At 44.8% G+C, this 17,130-nt stretch overlaps 3 protein-coding genes across 5 annotated transcripts; 1 reads left to right on the top strand and 2 right to left on the bottom strand.

The window, feature by feature from the left end:
- The first annotated feature begins 933 nt into the window (after nt 1–933).
- Nucleotides 934–5,690, top strand: ssuh2rs1 (ssu-2 homolog, related sequence 1). The gene is made up of 13 exons (XM_028987703.1): nt 934–1,124; nt 1,550–1,614; nt 2,665–2,766; nt 2,843–2,918; nt 3,200–3,329; nt 3,909–3,969; nt 4,215–4,336; nt 4,417–4,479; nt 4,557–4,639; nt 4,713–4,805; nt 4,898–5,003; nt 5,083–5,190; nt 5,280–5,690. Exons 1-13 carry the CDS (start codon nt 1,102–1,104, stop codon nt 5,418–5,420), a joined length of 1,173 nt encoding a protein of 390 aa, XP_028843536.1. The 5' UTR covers nt 934–1,101; the 3' UTR covers nt 5,421–5,690.
- Nucleotides 5,691–5,847: 157 nt separating this feature from the next.
- On the bottom strand, nt 5,848–12,304 carry LOC114794879 (cytosolic sulfotransferase 3-like). Of its 2 annotated transcripts, none has more exons than XM_028987704.1 (8): nt 8,816–9,883; nt 8,551–8,683; nt 7,568–7,696; nt 7,396–7,496; nt 7,206–7,332; nt 6,917–7,014; nt 6,546–6,720; nt 5,848–6,469 (listed from the first exon to the last, which is right to left on the bottom strand). In XM_028987704.1, exons 1-8 carry the CDS (start codon nt 8,849–8,851, stop codon nt 6,357–6,359), a joined length of 912 nt encoding a protein of 303 aa, XP_028843537.1. In that variant the 5' UTR covers nt 8,852–9,883; the 3' UTR covers nt 5,848–6,356. The 2 variants fall into 2 exon arrangements, with proteins under 2 accessions (XP_028843537.1, XP_028843538.1); XM_028987705.1 differs by lacking the exon at nt 8,816–9,883 and adding an exon at nt 12,166–12,304 and having other exon boundaries at nt 5,849–6,469.
- Nucleotides 9,994–16,556, bottom strand: LOC114794880 (cytosolic sulfotransferase 3-like). Of its 2 annotated transcripts, XR_003750391.1 has the most exons (9): nt 16,423–16,556; nt 16,186–16,321; nt 13,812–13,940; nt 13,227–13,327; nt 13,027–13,153; nt 12,672–12,769; nt 12,427–12,601; nt 12,166–12,344; nt 9,994–10,741 (listed from the first exon to the last, which is right to left on the bottom strand). XR_003750391.1 is itself a non-coding variant. In XM_028987706.1 (8 exons), the coding sequence occupies exons 1-8, from the start codon at nt 16,444–16,446 to the stop codon at nt 12,232–12,234; spliced, it is 903 nt and encodes a 300-aa protein (XP_028843539.1). In that variant the 5' UTR covers nt 16,447–16,556; the 3' UTR covers nt 11,732–12,231. The 2 variants fall into 2 exon arrangements, 1 of the variants encoding a protein (XP_028843539.1); XM_028987706.1 differs by lacking the exon at nt 9,994–10,741 and having other exon boundaries at nt 11,732–12,344.
- Between the last annotated feature and the right edge of the window lie 574 nt (nt 16,557–17,130).

Raw genomic sequence — 17,130 nt, 5'->3', positions numbered from 1 at the left:
CATGCAGAATTCAGACAGACACAGTAGACATGTAAGTACGTCGCACACTTAGCTTGTTAAAGTGATTAGCTCTCAGCTAACAGCTAAGCTAAATATTTAAATGGTTTAATAAAGGGACATAAAATTGTCCTTCTGTAAGAAATTATACCTGTGGCACAGTTTCCAGCTGAATATTGTCGTGTGAAACGTAATACTTATTTAAAGACAGAGGTTTGGTGTACATACATGCTCCGAATTAGCCGCTAACTCTTGCTTCTGACCATGTTTTTTTTTTTTTTGTTAAATAGCATCTGTGTGTATGGGCACCGAGTGCTAAAAGCGCCATTACTGTATATTCATAATAATCACAATGACAAAATATTTTGCCGTCGTTACATAATCACAATGACAAAATATTTTGCAAATATTTAACAAACCACGACCGTGTGACAGAGCCGTTTACCAGACGCCCTTATCCGGAGCATCCTACAGTCAGTAGTGACCGGGACTGTCCCCCCCTGGAGACACTTACTCAGGGACACGATGGAAGGGAGTGGGGTTCGAACCTGGGACTTTGCGCTCCTCTGGTGGCCGACCACGCCCCCCACACCAGACCACGCCCACGTGTAAATAACGACTACAGCTACCTTCTTAACGTAATTCATTGTCACATCATCGTGTTAAAAAATATAAAAATCCTGATTTAACACGTTTAATTCGGGGAGGTCAGCAGGATCTGATCTGGTGAAAGTGGATCTGCTGAGCGAGGGGACGAGGGTGGAGCTGCTTCCTTGTTCTGGCTCGGTGTAATTCTTCAAATACAGTGTCCTTCCTGTCAGAGGCGAGATAGGGTGTAAATTACCAGATTCGTTTTTAAATCAGAACAACCAACGTATAAAATAAAAATAAAAAAAAAAAAAAAGAATGTAATTTTTTTAAAGCGTTTAGTGAAGTTGAACCACGTGGTACAGAAGTCGCCAAGAACGAAAGTTAGTGACGCAGGCCGGAAGCGCTCCTCCTCGATCCGCGCGTCGTCACATGACCCCGCGGCTCCGAGGGTCGGGCGGCGAAGGCGCGGACGCGTGTGGAGAGCCGGCGTGAAGGAGCCGCGTCTGGAGCGACATGGAGCGAACACCGATCATCAGGTGCGCAGGTCTCCCGCCCGCCTTTCAGAGCTGCTGCGTCAGACACGGGAAGCCCGCACAGGTCCTGCCGATAACTAATCGATAACTAGGGGTGGCAGAAGACCCAGGTTCAAAGCCCACTTACTACCATCGTGTCCCTGAGCAGGACACTTAACCCTGAGTGTCTCCAGGGGGGGACTGTCCCTGTAGCTACTGACTGTAAGTCGCTCTGGACATGAGGGTCTGGTAAATGCTGTAAATGTAAATGTAGATGTAATTACGCTGAGTGCTTATCGGAATTTTACTCGTTTCGATGTGGTTTATTTCACTTTAGTGCTGGTTTTGTGTGTGGGAATCCGGCAGTGGTGACGTGGTGCCGATGGGCCTGATTGAATTGTGTAATTGCGTATGATTGTGTTGTAATTGAATTTTCCTGCTGTCTGCAGTGCTCATGGACCCTCATACGGGATGGACAACCCGGGCTATTGTCCCACTCCAGCCGGGATGCCAGGTAGGGAGCTTCTTCCACAAAACTGCATTCAGACAGTCTGATTGTGTGTGTGTGTGTGTGTGTGTGTGTGTGTTGTGCACAGTGAAATTTGACGTGATCACATGAGAAAAACAACGTCAGGAATTCAGCATTGGAGCATTTCCTCATGAACACACAGGCCTTCCTGGTAAAGCTTCCTGGTAACCCACATCTCGGGGGCCCTCGGTTAGGGTCCGAGTCCGTTTCAGGGGGCCGGGGGCCACTTGCACCTCCACCGGCTTCTCCCGACTCCACCCACACTGACCCCTAGACAAGTTACAGCAGTGGTGCTGAGGCCGACCGACAGCGAGAAGCTGGCCGGTCAGAGCACAGCGCTGGTAAAGTTTGTTTACTTGCCGCGCGTCACACTTGCCGCTTGGTGACGTCGTGTTGAGGTGCACCCCTGCTGCTGGCTGCCACCCAACTAGCACTCACACTCCTGCTGCATGTCTAGTCCGCAGGAAGGACAAGGTGACGCTCCACACGAACCTGTAAGCTGGTACGGTCAGATAAAAATTTCTGTGAACCCTTTTCAATTGATTGTAGACAATATTCTGACAATTTAAAAGTACTGAATTTCACATTTTCATGGCCTTTCAGCTGTATGTGTAATGATTATAGTATATGTGAAGATCGACTTTACTCATGTAAACTTTCTGTACAAAAACAGTTTATCATTATACATTATTATCACCTTATTCTATATATTTTTTTCAATTTAAAAGTACTGAATTTCACATTTTCATGGCCTTTCAGCTCTGTATATGTAATGATTATAGTATATATGAAGATCGACTTTACTCATGTAACCTTTTCTCATTATACATTATCATTATACATTATTATCACATTATTGTATATTTTTTCGCCGTTTTCGTGCCGCAGCCCTTCTGGATTTGTAGATAATGTTGTCGTGAGGCTCTAGATGTTCACTGTTGATACAGGGAAGAATTTCCTCCTTTTCAGCCTGTAAATGTCTCTGGAGGAAAAGTCACGCCGCGCCAACCGACAGGTTTTTTTGCTCTCTTTCAGCCATGTATGCACCGCCAGCGTCCGACAACCGGGCGCCCTCCGCCCCTCCCGCCAACATGTTTGACAACGTGCCGGGCTACGAGGGAACTGTCGTGGGTGGAGGTTTGTGTGTGATGGAATACTGCGTTTTTACCGACCGTTTCGAATCGTTGGCGTTATTTTATTCTGTGGTCGTCAGGTGGATTTTTGCCTCCTCCTGTGCCCGCCATGCCGATGCCCGCTCCCGAACCTGGCCTCAATCACCCCAACTGGCAGTAAGTCGCCTCGGCTGCCCTGCCTGCACTTTCATAATGAACGAGCAGTGAAAATTGGGCTAAATCGGTTATGTGTGAGACTGTTAGTTCTGCTTCTGATTGGCCGAGCCGCAGCCACCACGCACAACACATCCTGTATCAATGCTCAAAGTAAAAAATAAATGTGCCCGTTTCTGTCAGCCAACCGCGGCCCGTTAATGCCCGCTTTAGGCTTCAATTTACGTCCGCTTATGGAAGAAGGCTGGCGGGACTGACCGAACGTGCCCTTTCTGCACCCCCAGAATTCCCTCCCTGACCGAGGGCGAGGCCCGCGAGGCGTTCATCTCGTACGCGTCCAGCAAGTGCTGCTACAGCGCGGGCCCGGCCCGCAATGGGGTCATCACCAGCATGGAGCCGTTCAACACCTACAGGGTGAGGAACGCCGCCAGCTGCACCATCTCAACTGGGGCGAGATGCTTTACCTTCTCTTTTTAGCAGTTCTGGTGGTCATCCGGTTACAGCAAAATTATTAATAAAGAAATGAGGGCTGTCTTGTTTTTTTTTTTTTTTTTTTAGTAATTAATGGCTAGAAATGAATCATGATTAATTATTAATCATGATGAAGAGGGTCAGAAAGTCAGAAAGTGGTATTCAAACCAGCCAATCAAATACGTTTATGAAGCAAATCTTTCTTGACCAATCAGTCACATTTATGCAAATTTACTACCACAGAAACCAGCCAATCAGATGTGTTTGTTCTAATGTTGCGTTATGGTTGTAACAATGATTGGTTTCCCACCCTGGTAGCCTTTCATGGCTGCCCACTGCTCACCAAGACTGATGGTTAAATACAGAAAAAAAAAAAAAAAAAAAAACGTTCATATTTGTTGAACAGCGTTCATATTTGTTATTGTGGTATTACAAATTAGGGATTTGAAATGGTTATCAAGTGTAACTCCAAGGAAGTTCACAACAGTTCACTGGTCCAGTTTCTGTTCCCCGTTCTCATAGTACCGCTTGGAGACCTTCACTGAATCCCGATCCACGGAATGGAGCCAGGAGCCGTACAAAGGTAAGAACCGTACCGTAGTGCATCTCAGACTTCCAACAAGGCCATTAGATTTTACTTGTTAAGGTAAAATGTCACGTGTTAATTTCATTATTAGAATATGACCTAAAACAGAATCAGAAAATATCAGAAAACTTACTTGGTTGGGGCTGAAGGGTTCGACGCTCATCAGTGAAACACGTTTCAGATTCTGAGGTTTACTTCATACACTGTGTGTGTGTGTGTGTGTGTGTGTGTGTGTGTGTTAGGCCAGCCTGTTGATGCTTACACTCAGCCTGCACCAGGACCCTGGGACATCACAGCCCAGCCTCCGCCCTTTTTCCAGGACCACACGCAGAACATCAGAGTGCCTTACACCTCTTCAGTCAAAGTAGGGTGTCCCTGTCCGTCCTCGCCTGCTACCTGCTGACCACGTCTGTGTTTAAACCTGAACCCCCTCTCTCCCAACAGCCGTGCCACTTGTGTTTCGGTTTGGGAAAATCGCCTTGCAAAGACTGCAGTGGAGCTGGAAGTGTGAGTGGCATCACACACACACACACACACACACTTGCATGCAGAGTAAGAGTGTACTGTGTTGATTCTGTTTCTAGAAGATTTGTTGGGTGTGTAATGGCTCTGGGTTTCGATCGGGGGGAGAGCGATGCTACCACTGCAACGGGCGCGGGAGGGACAAGTGAGTCGCCTTCCGAAACACAAAAGTATTCTGTGCGACAAGACGAGTTTGTAACGTGTGAGTGTTTGCGTAGCTGTTTTCAGTGTAATGGTCAGGGCACCCGCTCATGTACAGCCTGTGATGGGAGGGGCCAGATTCTGGTGTTTATCAACCTGAAGGTCACATGGTGAGTGGCACAACGTTGCTGTTAATGCGGAAGTCTTGATCGTCTGGCGTTACGCTGCTGCTGCCCCCACGTGACCCGCACCTCGATTTCAGGACCAATAACAACGAGGCGTATGTGGTGGAACAGACCAGCGGGATGCACGTGGACAACCTGGCTCAGGTTTCAGGGAAGCAGCTGTACCGATATGCCCAGTATATGGTAAAGTGTGTGTGTGTGTGCGTGTGAAATGCCTCGTGTTGTCATACTGTTCACCTCATGGCTGGTATTATGTATGCAGGTGTATCCGGTGACTGGATTCCCGGACGCCTCTGTGGTTGCAGCGTCTGAGCGTTTGGTGAGGGAACATCAGACCAAATTCGCCATGACGTCACGCCTCCTGCAGCAGGTACAGCACTGGGCCGCTGTCTGGGATCAAATCTGTGTGTTTGTGTGTGTGTGTGTGTGTGTACTTACATCTAACACTGTGTATTTCAGCGCCAGACCATTGAACTGATCCCTATCTCTAAAGTGACCTATGCATGGAAGGGGCGGAGCCACATGTTCTATGTGTTTGGGAACGAGCACAAGGTTCAGGCTGTGGACTACCCTGCCACCTGCTGCTGCGCTGTCATGTGATCCCCGAGGAGCGTGAGCCAGACGCCACTATCATGTCTAGATGACCCAGACATGGCCTTTATCAATGCATGAATGAATATTCCCCTCTGATGGTTACATACCGATTCCTTAATTCTGTGCCTTAAGTATTTTAGAAAAAATATTTTTATCCGCTTACATTTGTCATAGCTTATGTCATAGCATGTTTCCTGGCCTTATTTGTCATATACTGAAATTCTCCCTAATTGTTTTATGATATTAAATGCAATTTTTGCACTCGTTTATTAATAAGAACTGTTGTGAAACATGATGTCACTGAGTCCTGAGGATCTTCCCAGTCATCCACCCCGGGTGCGCAATTGGCCTAGCGGGTAAGGAAGTGGACCCATAATTGGAAGGTTGCTGGTTCGAATTCAGAATCGCCAAGGTGCCGCTGAGCAAAGTACCTTCCCCACACAGGCCCAGCAGATGACAGGCATGCCTGTCTGCCCACTGCTCCCTCAGGCGATGGGTTTAAATGCACGTTTCACTGTGTCACGTGGGACAGCTAATCACTTTCAAATGACCTGAGATTGGACGCCTTGTTATGGGCATGTTCAGACGTTTCTGCAGTGGAGTCACAGATGATTCCATACAATACCCTCCATACAGTGACCTCGCTTCTGTTGTTAGGGAATGGGATTGAAGAATGTCTTTAAAGCCTTAATTCTGCAACGTGTGACCGACCCCACTCCTTCTGTTTAATTTTATTCAAGTAAGGAAAGATTTAAAAAAAAAAAAAAAAATTGATTAAATAATATACGTATTTCTAAACTTGAAACTTGGATGTGTTGCTGTATCCCTTCATACAAGCAGCAAGCGTGGTTCAGACGAAATTGTGCGTATCAGGGGCTCAAATTAAATGTTGCAGGCCTGTATGATCCAGGGAGCCATCAAAGAACGTCCACTGCTGGAGCTTCAGAGTTCTGTGCGGAACGCCAGTGTGCTGTTCCTCATCTTCCGTCTGTAGTGTTCCTCAAACATCTCATTCTGGGCCACGGTGAAATGGTTCTTCCAGTCCCCGACCCTCCCTGTGAACGAAGGAGGGAGAATTAGTCGACCTGGACCAGGTCCTGTTGGTTCTCTTTTGCTACACGACTGCCTCACCTTTTCGCATGAAGGGAGAGATTTTGAAGTCCATGACGGGGACAGTGGAGTAGTTGGTCATGGGATTTTTCTTCATGGTGTCGAACTGCACCCCCTCCCTGATTCGCTCCTTCTCCTCTACTGCTGTGGACAGACCCAGGAAGGAGCAGATACGCTCCAGCTCGCGACCCGTATCCTGAACCCCCAGAGACATCTCGCTTGAGTTGCAGATCATCAGAACTATTCTTCCATGAAGTAATTTAGTTCATTAAAATGATCTGTGCTCACAGTTACATTATAATGATGCCATAATGAACCACCATAATGATAACAATTTTCATCAACCAGTAAGCAGTCAGCAACATGAAGCCGTGTGCACTTTTCCCACTGACCTCCACCAGGTCCTCAAAGAACAGGTAGAGGAGATTCGAGTAGCGCTGCTTCTTCTCCCACCAGCCATTAACGTGGTCGTACCAGGGGCCAAAGACAACTAACAAAGCGAGATGTTTATCACGATTCATTCCATTGCGCTGTTTTACAGCAGGAAACACTAACCCTGACACCAGGAGTATCAGCCCGATCTTTACAAGCACCCATGATTATCAAAAGCATCCAACTGCAAATCAAAAAAATAAATAAATAAATAAATAAAGAGCCCTTGATGCCCTTCTTCAGTCTTACTTTTTCCATCCATGAATTTCTCCACGTAGCTGTTCCAGTCTCCTGCTTCTGGCTGTCCCATGTTCATGCGGTCGAAGTGGAAGTAGGACACCAGGTTGTCTTTGGCGTTGCGGGCCACGTACACTATCTGCAGAGAAATGCTACTGATGTGCTACCAAGTCTCTACTGGATACCTGTCCTGGTAACCTACCCTACAGTTCTGCTCCCAGAAGGACTTGGGCACCAACTGGACCGGCAGGTGGGTCTTTATGAGGCGAGGGCTGGTGGTCAGTTTGTCCGCAAGCTCAGTTCCTGCAGGACACAGACCTTCACTTCACTGGAGCCCAAGAAGACTTAAAGAAACCCAACGTTGGCCCACCCACCTGATGGTAAAAATGGATTAGTGAGCTCCAGGAATGGCACCCTCTCATATATGGGCAGTGACGTCTGCCTTTCCGGCGAATGTTGGCCAAAGTACAGAAGGTCAAGGATATAGGAGACCCAGGTGGTTCCTGCAAGACGGGCTTTTATAGCTCAACCAACAGCATATAAATCTCGTAAACATGGGGCAATTATACTATTCTCAAAATTGTGCCATATGGTGCAAAATGGCATTGTTACTTTTATCAAATATCGAAGATGAAGATGACTTTACAGAAGTTGGACATTTCTGTATTGTGAAAGCTTTTTTTGATTGGCCAGCGTCATTGTTTGAAAAATTATCACCGTTGTCAATATGAAAACAATGAATACATTTACATTTACAGCATTTAGCAGGCGCCCTTATCCAGAGCAATTTACAATCAGTATTTACAGGGACAGTCCCCCCATGGAGCAACTTAGGGTTAAGTGTCTTGCTCAGGGACACAATGGTAGTAAGCGGGATTCGAACCCGGGTCTTCTGGTTCATAGGCGAGTGTGTTACCCACTAGACTACTACCACCCTTATATTTATAGATTATAACTTTTGGACATGCACTAGAGGGAACTGGTGATCAGAGGAGATCAGTCGATCATCGCACCACTGCAGCAGCTGGAGTGGATGATTTATTTATTCGAAACAGCTCATCTCTGATCCAGCTGTTCCTAAGCAACGTCATTCAGCGACAGCCGGTCATGGTTCTGGTTCTATTTCATGAATACGTTGTTGCACAATTAACGTACCTCCATGTCTGTACCCTCTTATGGACCAAAATGTACGGGAGTCAGGAGATGTTCCACTAATGTTTTTAGGAAGCACTCCAACTTCCTATTTATCTGCCCAGCTTTGCATAGTTCCTGCAGTCAACCTCAGGTTACTCATTAGCTGCACTGTTCTTCAGACTGTGTGCTAACTCCAGGTACGTTCTATCCGTCCCTGACTCACCTGCTTTGGGGTAGGTGGCAATGAGGATGTCGTCAGGTCGAGCCTGGAAGCTCTGCACTTTTTCCCAGTTGTCAGTAAAGTAGTGAATCATGGAGATGCCTTCAAAGTCGAAGATGTCTGGCCGGGGCAACATCTTTAAAATGAGAGAAACTAATTTTAAACTCAGAGCCAGTCAGGAAGAAGTTACGTTCAGTTGTCCCTGGCTGCGGTCACCATTTACAAAAAATGTCTGAGCAGATCTTTTCCATGAAAAGAGCTGCTTTACCTGCTCCTCCCCCAGCTGGAACTGGGACATGTCCATGGCTGCAGGGTGCTTAAATCCAGATGAACGTCTTCTTTCTTTCTTCTGGCAACCCGATCACTTTATCTCATTCTTATTATATAAGTGCCGCCTTGTTTTGACGTTGAACTTTGCACAGTAACTTGGAGTCTGTGGGTGTGAACCAGCAGGAACAAGCTCTGAACCGGGCACCAGTGCAGACATGCAGACATCGTTCCCGTTGTCCACACTGGTGACAGATTTGCATTGTCCCTTTACTCTGGCCATTTTCATTTTATGAATAAAATGATCCTCTGTTGGGGACTGGCCAGCACAACGCACCTCTAAAATGGTCTCACAAAAAGACAATTCCTTTGACTTCATGCTTGGTTTGTGCTCTGACATGAACTGTCAACTGTGGGACCTTCCAAATCATGTCCAGTCAACTGTTTTTTCCACAACTGGTCTCCAACTAAGCTGCAGAAACATCTCAAGTATGATCGGGGGAAACAGGAGCTCAATTTTGAATACTTGTGTACCTGTGATCTCTCACTTTTTAATTTTTTTTTTTATCTCAGTTGTGCCTTCTCAGGGTCACCAGTGTATCTTTTATCTGAGTTCTGACTGTAATGACCACATGGAGGGAGTGAAGGCGATGGTCCCAAGTGCAGATTCTCAAGAATTCCTTATTTACTGAAACAAAAACCAATCCCGAGCGAGGAATGCATGGAGCATGCTGCCACTGTTTGTTCAGCCTTTGTAGATGGGCATGTATTTGATTTTGCCCGTGGCGTATGGTCTGGTCCTCCATAATGATTTACACGTTGTCTTTTTTTCACGTCGTCATTACGGGGTGTTGTGTGTACTACTTTGGAATACGACTGTAACATAAAAATGAACAAAAAAAAGTGATGTGTTGTGAATATTTTCTGGTGTTATACGACTGCGGCTGGGCTCATCACCGGTGGCCAATCCTGACGGCGCATAAAAGCCGGACATTTCCGCCCCTTCGGAAGGGACGACATTTTCGTGGACGTTAGTGCACTGTTGTGAATGTGTGTATTTTCAGTTCTGGCAATCGCCACACGCCTGCGGGCCAGTTTATGTTCTTTATTTAAGTTAAATTGTTTTCGGCCACCGAGCCGCGTTTATTTGTATTAATTCTTCATTTATTTATAAAAACCCCTTCCCAGCATGTCCTGCTTCTACACTTCCCTTCCTCATCAGCACGCAGTCGTGACAGTGCTAAAATAAAAGTATTTAACAAAAAAAAAAAAAAGATATTTAAACATGAATTTCAATTGTTTTTTAAACATTATGGACAACAACAAAGATAGTAATCAGTCAGTTGATCAGTACAAAGATCTTGAAAATATTCTAATGGTAAAAGGTTACAGTATTATTCTCAAATCACTAGGTAACTGTAACCCTGACCCTAACAGTAACCCTGACCCTAACAGTAACCCCAACCCCAACTCTGACTTCAATCAAGAAGATACAAAGCAAATATGAAGACAGTCAACAAAAAGTAAATAGAACAACGGGCCCTTGCAAACATCCAGGTGTAGGATGTGAGGAAACATGGAGAGAGCCCCCCTGCTTCTCTCCAAACACAATCATTTAATGACAAGGGGGGGCCGTCCCCACAAACTGCTCCCCGCATGCATTCTTGGATCCTACTGCTCACTAAGGTTAACAGTTGTTGCTAATTTTGCATATCCTCGCATTTGCTCTTCCGGCAATATGTTGTCATGGCCAAAGAAGATGAATTAGAAACAATGGCTTTCTGCATCTGAAATGTAAGTTGACCATTGCACCTATTCTCATGGATTTGGGTTCCATTGCATTGTGTTCTGACCAACAGTACAGATGGGATGTAGAACTGAATTGCAAATGATTGTCTTTTATTCGTCCGGTCATGTAAGAAAAGCTCTGTAACGAATAACAAAAACGCCAGTCAATATCGCATAATGTCCCAGCCCTATAACACAGGCTACGAATAATTACAAACACTGCTCTAACAAGCACTAGTGTTCACATCGGTAAGCAATCATAAAAACATGACACTTTGTAATAAGCTCAGAGTCTGCTTGGAGAAGTGCTGGGCACACGAGGATTCTATCGTTTCAAATGCTGCAGCACTGACAAAGTACTATTGGGGTGAGCCAGACAAGCGCAATACGTTGTCCGCCTTGTGCAGTAGTCTACAAAGTGGTAATGATACAATAGTAGATGGACTTTGGTGACAAATTACACGAAGCCTCTGGGCAAAGAATTTAACTAGAATAGTTCATTTTTTGTCATGAAATCAATCGAGGAACCTGAATAATTGTTTCAGCCCCAGTTTGAATTCCTCCTATTTTGAACTGGAACTATGGACGTGACCATCAATTGTACGGTACAGGCTCAAGAACCCTAGTCCTGATCAGGGTCTCCAGATCGGAGGGTGTATGGCCAATGGCATAGGCATGTATAGGGAAATGCGAAGGGCGCCATCCATTCAGGGGGCGCCACAAACGGAGGAAGAAAAAAAACAACATATTTAACAAACTAAAAAAGAAGTATTAATGTGTCTTACTATAAAAAGAACCCGCTCTATTTCTATGTCCAAGTTCACTCCCGCTCTAGGTCTCGTTTACCTCTTGTCAGGAGTGGGTTTTACTTCTTACGGCATTAAGTCATTTATTTCGCCTGTGTGGGTTTATGACTCCATAAATGGCGTCATAAAATCCAAAGCTCATTAAGCTAAACAACTGGGACATTTATAATTCGAAACGTACGGCTGGTTTAGTTTAATAAGCTGTTCATTTTAAAATGATAGAAAAGCAAATCACTGCTTCCTAAAATAGTCTAAAGTACATTGTAAAAAGTGGAATATATAGAAATCTCGGGAATATGAAAAAGATGACACATAATCTGCACTTAATACCAAATAATTATTTGTTGTTTAATTAATTCTTGTATGAATAAAATTATCCTATGTTGGGTTACAACATGCTTTATGTTTTACCTACAAACAACAAACTGGTCAGCAGAACTCAACACCTAAATGGTCTCAAAGTGTGCATAATCTAAAAAAATGACTCCATTTTGACTGCAAATTTTGTTTTCATATTACATTTTTAATTTTGTTAATAATCTAAAAGGTATTTAGACATTTTGGTCCCCACCCCTCAATACACAGTTTCAAAGACTTTAGCAGTGGGCTGAGGACCATTCGTCAAGTTCTTCATTAACTGTTTATAGGTTTGAGGATTCTGACCTCGTATTCCCTGCTTCCCTGGTGGACCATCTTTCAATTGGAAGACCAGTTGAAAGCATTAAGCATACTTGCTGATATAAATATTCATTCTCACTTCATGTTTTCAGTTTCTTTCTCAGCTGCAGGAGGCTGATGGTGATGGTGTTGATGTGGATGATGGTCACAGCTCTGTGCGGAACGTCAGCGTCGTGTCTTTCATCCACCTCTTGTAGTGCTGGTCGAACGTCTCGTTCTGGGCTACCGTGAAGTGATTCTTCCAGTCGCCAACTTTCCCTGAGAGGCCATGGAAGAGGCTCAGAAATGGCATGTGGAGAGGCAGGAGGACAGGAGCTGCTGTGAGGTCTGACGGACTCACCTTTACGCATGAAGGGAGAGATTTTAAAGTCCATTACAGGGATGGTGGAGTAGTTGGCCATGGGGTTTTTCTTCATGGCGTCAAACTGCACCCCTTCCCTGATTCGCTCCCTCTCTTCAATGGGTGTCGATAAGCCCAGGAAGGAGCAGAGATGTTCTAGCTCACGACCAGTATCCTGAGGAAACACAATCTTTAAAAGAAAGCAGAGGTTGTTTAAAGAGTCTTAGTGTGAAGCGTGAACCCACCTCCACCAGGTCCTCAAAGAACAGGTAGAGGAGATTAGAGTAGCTCTTCTTCTTCTCCCACCAGCCGATGACATGGTCGTACCAGGGGCCGAAGACAGCTGGGATAACAAAGCACAATTTCACTGAAAAAAATCCCTTAATCCCAAAAAATGATCCAAACGAAACATTTCATACAACTCTGCTTCTAAGCTCCTCCCATTATACATACATTACATGGCTAGAACATCATTCTACTAAAATGATGGCGGTAATAACCTTCACATTGCACAAAATGAAACTTTTCAAAACTGAGTGCGATTCAGAGGCATGACAATGAACCGTTATTCGTGCTAATTTGCTCCTCGCTCAAACGTACTGTTTCCGGCCATGAATTTCTCAATGTAGCCGTTCCAGTCTCCAGGCTCGGGCTGAACGCTGTTCATGCGGTCGAAGTGAAAGTAGGACACGGCGTTGTCTTTGGCATTGCGGCCCACGTACACCACCTGAGAGACAACAGCCGTGCGTCACATTCGACCAGAGCTGGAGAGTAAGACCCCACATGTGGCCATACTGCACCCTGCAGTTCTGCTCCCAGAAGGACTTGGGCACCAGTTGGACGGGCAGGTGGGTCTTTATGAGCCGAGGGGATGTCTGCAGTTTATCTGCAAGCTCAGTCCCTGAGGAGACGACAACAGAACATGTTATTGAGATTTAGTTGAGATTGAGGTTTACTTGAACAGTGTGAGACAGAACTATTAAAAAATGCACTTCAAAATAGTTCTAAATGAAGTTGCATGAATGAAATAACTATTTGATCCCTTTGCAAAATTAGCTTTGATACTTGGTTGCAAAAACTTTGTTGGCATGACAGAAGTCAGACTTTTCTTGTAGTTGACCACAAGCTCCCTCCGCAGATATTCTATAGGATTAAGGATAAAATGCCAAAAATGTAAAAAAAAAAAAAAGATCAAATATTGCATTCGTGTCAAAAAAACTAATATTCAGCCAACAACGGCCCTCTGTTATGTGATTGGTTCTGGATTTCTGGATTTTTCCCTTTATTCAATCTGATTTCAGGATCGTTCAAGATTAGAACCACAATGGATTCAAGAATGTGGGTCTGTAGGTGTGGATGTGAGTTGTCTGTTCGTGCCAACAAACCTGGCGGAATGACCGGGACAGCGAACTCCAGGAATGGCACCCTCTCATATATGGGCAGTGAACTCTGCCTCTCTGGTGACTGCTGGCCAAAGTAAAGAAGGTCGAGAATGTAGGAGACCCAGGTGGTTCCTGGTTAGAGGATCACAGAGAGCAGGTTCATTCATGATACAACTACGATGCATCCTTCATTTGACAGTTTTATTCATTACAGTCAGACATGTTTGAACTGAACTAGATGTTATGTAGAATGACCTAGCCGAATCAAGTTAATGCTGTCATACCTCTGTTGCCATGGATTTTCTGTGACTCCCAGCTGTTCATAGATCACAATTTCTTCACATTTTTAGCTTTGAAATAAAACTGCACCTTACACAGACTTTATGGGAACTATTTTTGAGCGTTAGGCTTGTTGCTAGTGTACGAATGCAGGCCACCTAGCACACAAACTTCACAATTACATTACATTAGAGTCCCACTGTTGGAAAAAAAAGACGCGCTGGAGAGGTTATAACTTGCCAAAGAGCACATTGACTGACCTAATGAGAAACGGCGCAACATTTTGTCTCTGAAGAGTCTCAGTCATCCATGTGCAGTTGTTTGGAAGTTGAGTCATTGCAACTGGACTTCTTTCTTTAAGGTAGACATTTTGCATCCACAGAACTAAATCAATCTAAGGGAAGTTGGACAATGACCACAAATGTATTCTCCAGCTTAGTTTCACCTCGCTCCTGCCTTGAATAGGCCCGTTGAGTAAAATAAAGGCAGGGGGGTGTGTGGGTAGACGTTAAAGCCCCACCCCTGGCAGCTCCTCCTGCCTGTGTGGCCAACCTGGTGGACGTGTGGATTGGGCCTGATCTTCCTGGGGATGGATGATGGATGGCAGCATGGTAGGTTGAAGATAAGTTGTGTCTGAGGCCTCCGCCTCTGTTGAGTGTTTATTTGCACTTGCAAAGCCTTCCATATCTTCTCTATCCAGTATTTGTACATTTTGCTAAGCTTTATTTACACCCTTTAGAAAGGCCATCCTCCTGTGTAGCAGCAGTTTGGTGCAGCATTTTGTGGACTGATGAAAGTAAGATTGTTCTTTTTGGGTGTAGTGGCCGGAGACAGTTTGTCAAACACTGAATTTAAGCCACAGTACACTGGGAAGAGAGTGAAGCATGGTGGCGCAAGCATCATGACATGGGGATGTTTCTATGGGTAATATGGTGTTGGGCTTATTTATCGTATACCAGGGATCATGGACCAGTTTGAATACATCTGAATACTTGAAGAGGTCGTGCTGCCTTATGATGAAGAGAAAATGCCCTTGAAATGTTCCAAGAAGACAACAACCCCAAACACATGATTAAACGGGTTCCAGAATTTGGTCGACCTCATGCAACACAAATGTACAGCAGTACAATTAAATGTTAGTTCAGTGAAATCTTAAAACATTTTTCAATTTATACAGTGAATATTTATACAGAGTTTGTAAAAAATATGGCGGACGCTGCAATTTTTTTAAGTGAAAGTGAAGTGATTGTCATTGTGAAACACTGCAGCGCAGCACACAGTGACACAACGAAATGTGTCCTCTGCTTTTAACCATCACCCTTAGTGAGCGGTCATGACAGTGTGTGGGGACGGTTCTTTGCTCAGTGGCACCTTGGCGGATCGGGATTCAAACCGGCAACCTTGTGATTACGGGGCTGCTTCCTTAACCGCTAGGCAACCACTCGCCCATATCTACCGTCTAACAGTCTAATATTCATGTTTCTTCATATTCCAAATTCATGTTTCTACTCTTTATAGGAGTAACACAAATGAGATGAGATTCATGTTTTGAATTTGGAATATTATTTTTAATGCATTCATGTGTATAGAAATAAAAACTATTATAAGGATTTATATTACTGATATTATTTTAAACACAACTGTAAATCATCCAACACTGCATAAGAGCTGTCAATTGTCAGGCTCCTCCCATTTCTTAAACCCTCTTTAATTGTGTTCTGGGTGACAGAACAAAAAGGCTAATAAGTTTCTCCAATTCATTCTCAATGTCACGACAACAAGAAAAGGAGTGTGTGTGTGTGTGTGTGTGTGTGTTTAGAAACGATAACCCCAATGCAGAGTAGGCGAATTTCCACTGCTTTAATCTACGAACGTGAAATCGGCTTGAGAACGTTGATGTTCGTGTGAAACGACAAGACGAGGGCAGGACAAGAAGGCAGATTAACAGCAAAGAAAAGCAGGACGAAGAATGGGCAAGTGGGATCTTGCATAATCTTGCAGAATCAGAACAGTCATTTTTGTCTGTTGGTTAGGGTGCGGGTCAGACTCTCTCATTACGACCCCGCAGCCAGAACCCGCAACAACCCGCAACACTCACCTGCTTTAGGGTACGTGGCGATGAGGATGTCATTGGGTCGAGCCTGAAAATTCTGCACCTTCTCCCAGTTGTCAGTGAAGTAGTGAATCATGGTGATCCCCTCAAAGTCAAACACATCCGGACGGGGAATGTGCATCTGATCGCGACAGAACACCATTAAAATCCCAACATGCACTAAACTCCCACGAGAGTGACACAGCAATAAACGAAAAGAAAAAGCATAAGAAAGAAGCTTACACCCTTTAGAAGGTCTTCTGACATGTCGATTAATATATACTCCTTTCGGACTGGAAGTCAGTTGGACTCTACCCTCTTTATGTACACTCTGCCCCTCCTGTCCACTTCCCCTTCCCCCTTCTCTCTCTCTCCCAGTCTCTGCCTCTCCCTTTCTTTGTCCCTTTCGCTTTTGAGGTGGGACCGAGTTATGCATGCTCAATCACACAGAAAGTATTGTGTGGTGGAAAGAGAGAGACAAAAAGCCCTGGAGTGTTGCCAGGCCCGCACATTCTACACATCATGAAAATGATGACAGTGGTGTGGTGTTGGGCTCTACTTTTTATTAATCCAGTCAGTGTACAAGTGTACATAACATAATGCTTGAAACTTCTTTCACGGTAGCCTCATGGCCTCTCTGTGTGCATGAGTTATGAAATTCCGAGTCCTTTTTTCTACACCAAACATGCCAAACAAAAGCAGTGCGGTTGCAACCAGGATGACTTTGCTTACTGCTTTGTGATCTGCTGCACAGATTTACTTGCAGACAGGCCATCTTGTAAAACCACTTCCTTATGTAACCCATCTGCTTTAATAATAAAATACTCCTAGACACAGCTTGGGCTGTTTTGGAGGGGAAGGAAGGGGGGATGGTAGACATTCGCCTGGCCACGACCCAAAATTCCAAGCAAAATGTTGGTTCTTTTATCAACGCATATCCTAATGCTCAAC

The sequence above is a fragment of the Denticeps clupeoides genome, chromosome 7 (assembly GCF_900700375.1).
Source record: "Denticeps clupeoides chromosome 7, fDenClu1.1, whole genome shotgun sequence".
In the NCBI taxonomy this organism is placed as follows: domain Eukaryota; kingdom Metazoa; phylum Chordata; class Actinopteri; order Clupeiformes; family Denticipitidae; genus Denticeps; species Denticeps clupeoides.
The sequence above is the reverse complement of the archived record's forward strand: the minus strand, read 5'-3'. Positions and strand labels throughout refer to the sequence as shown.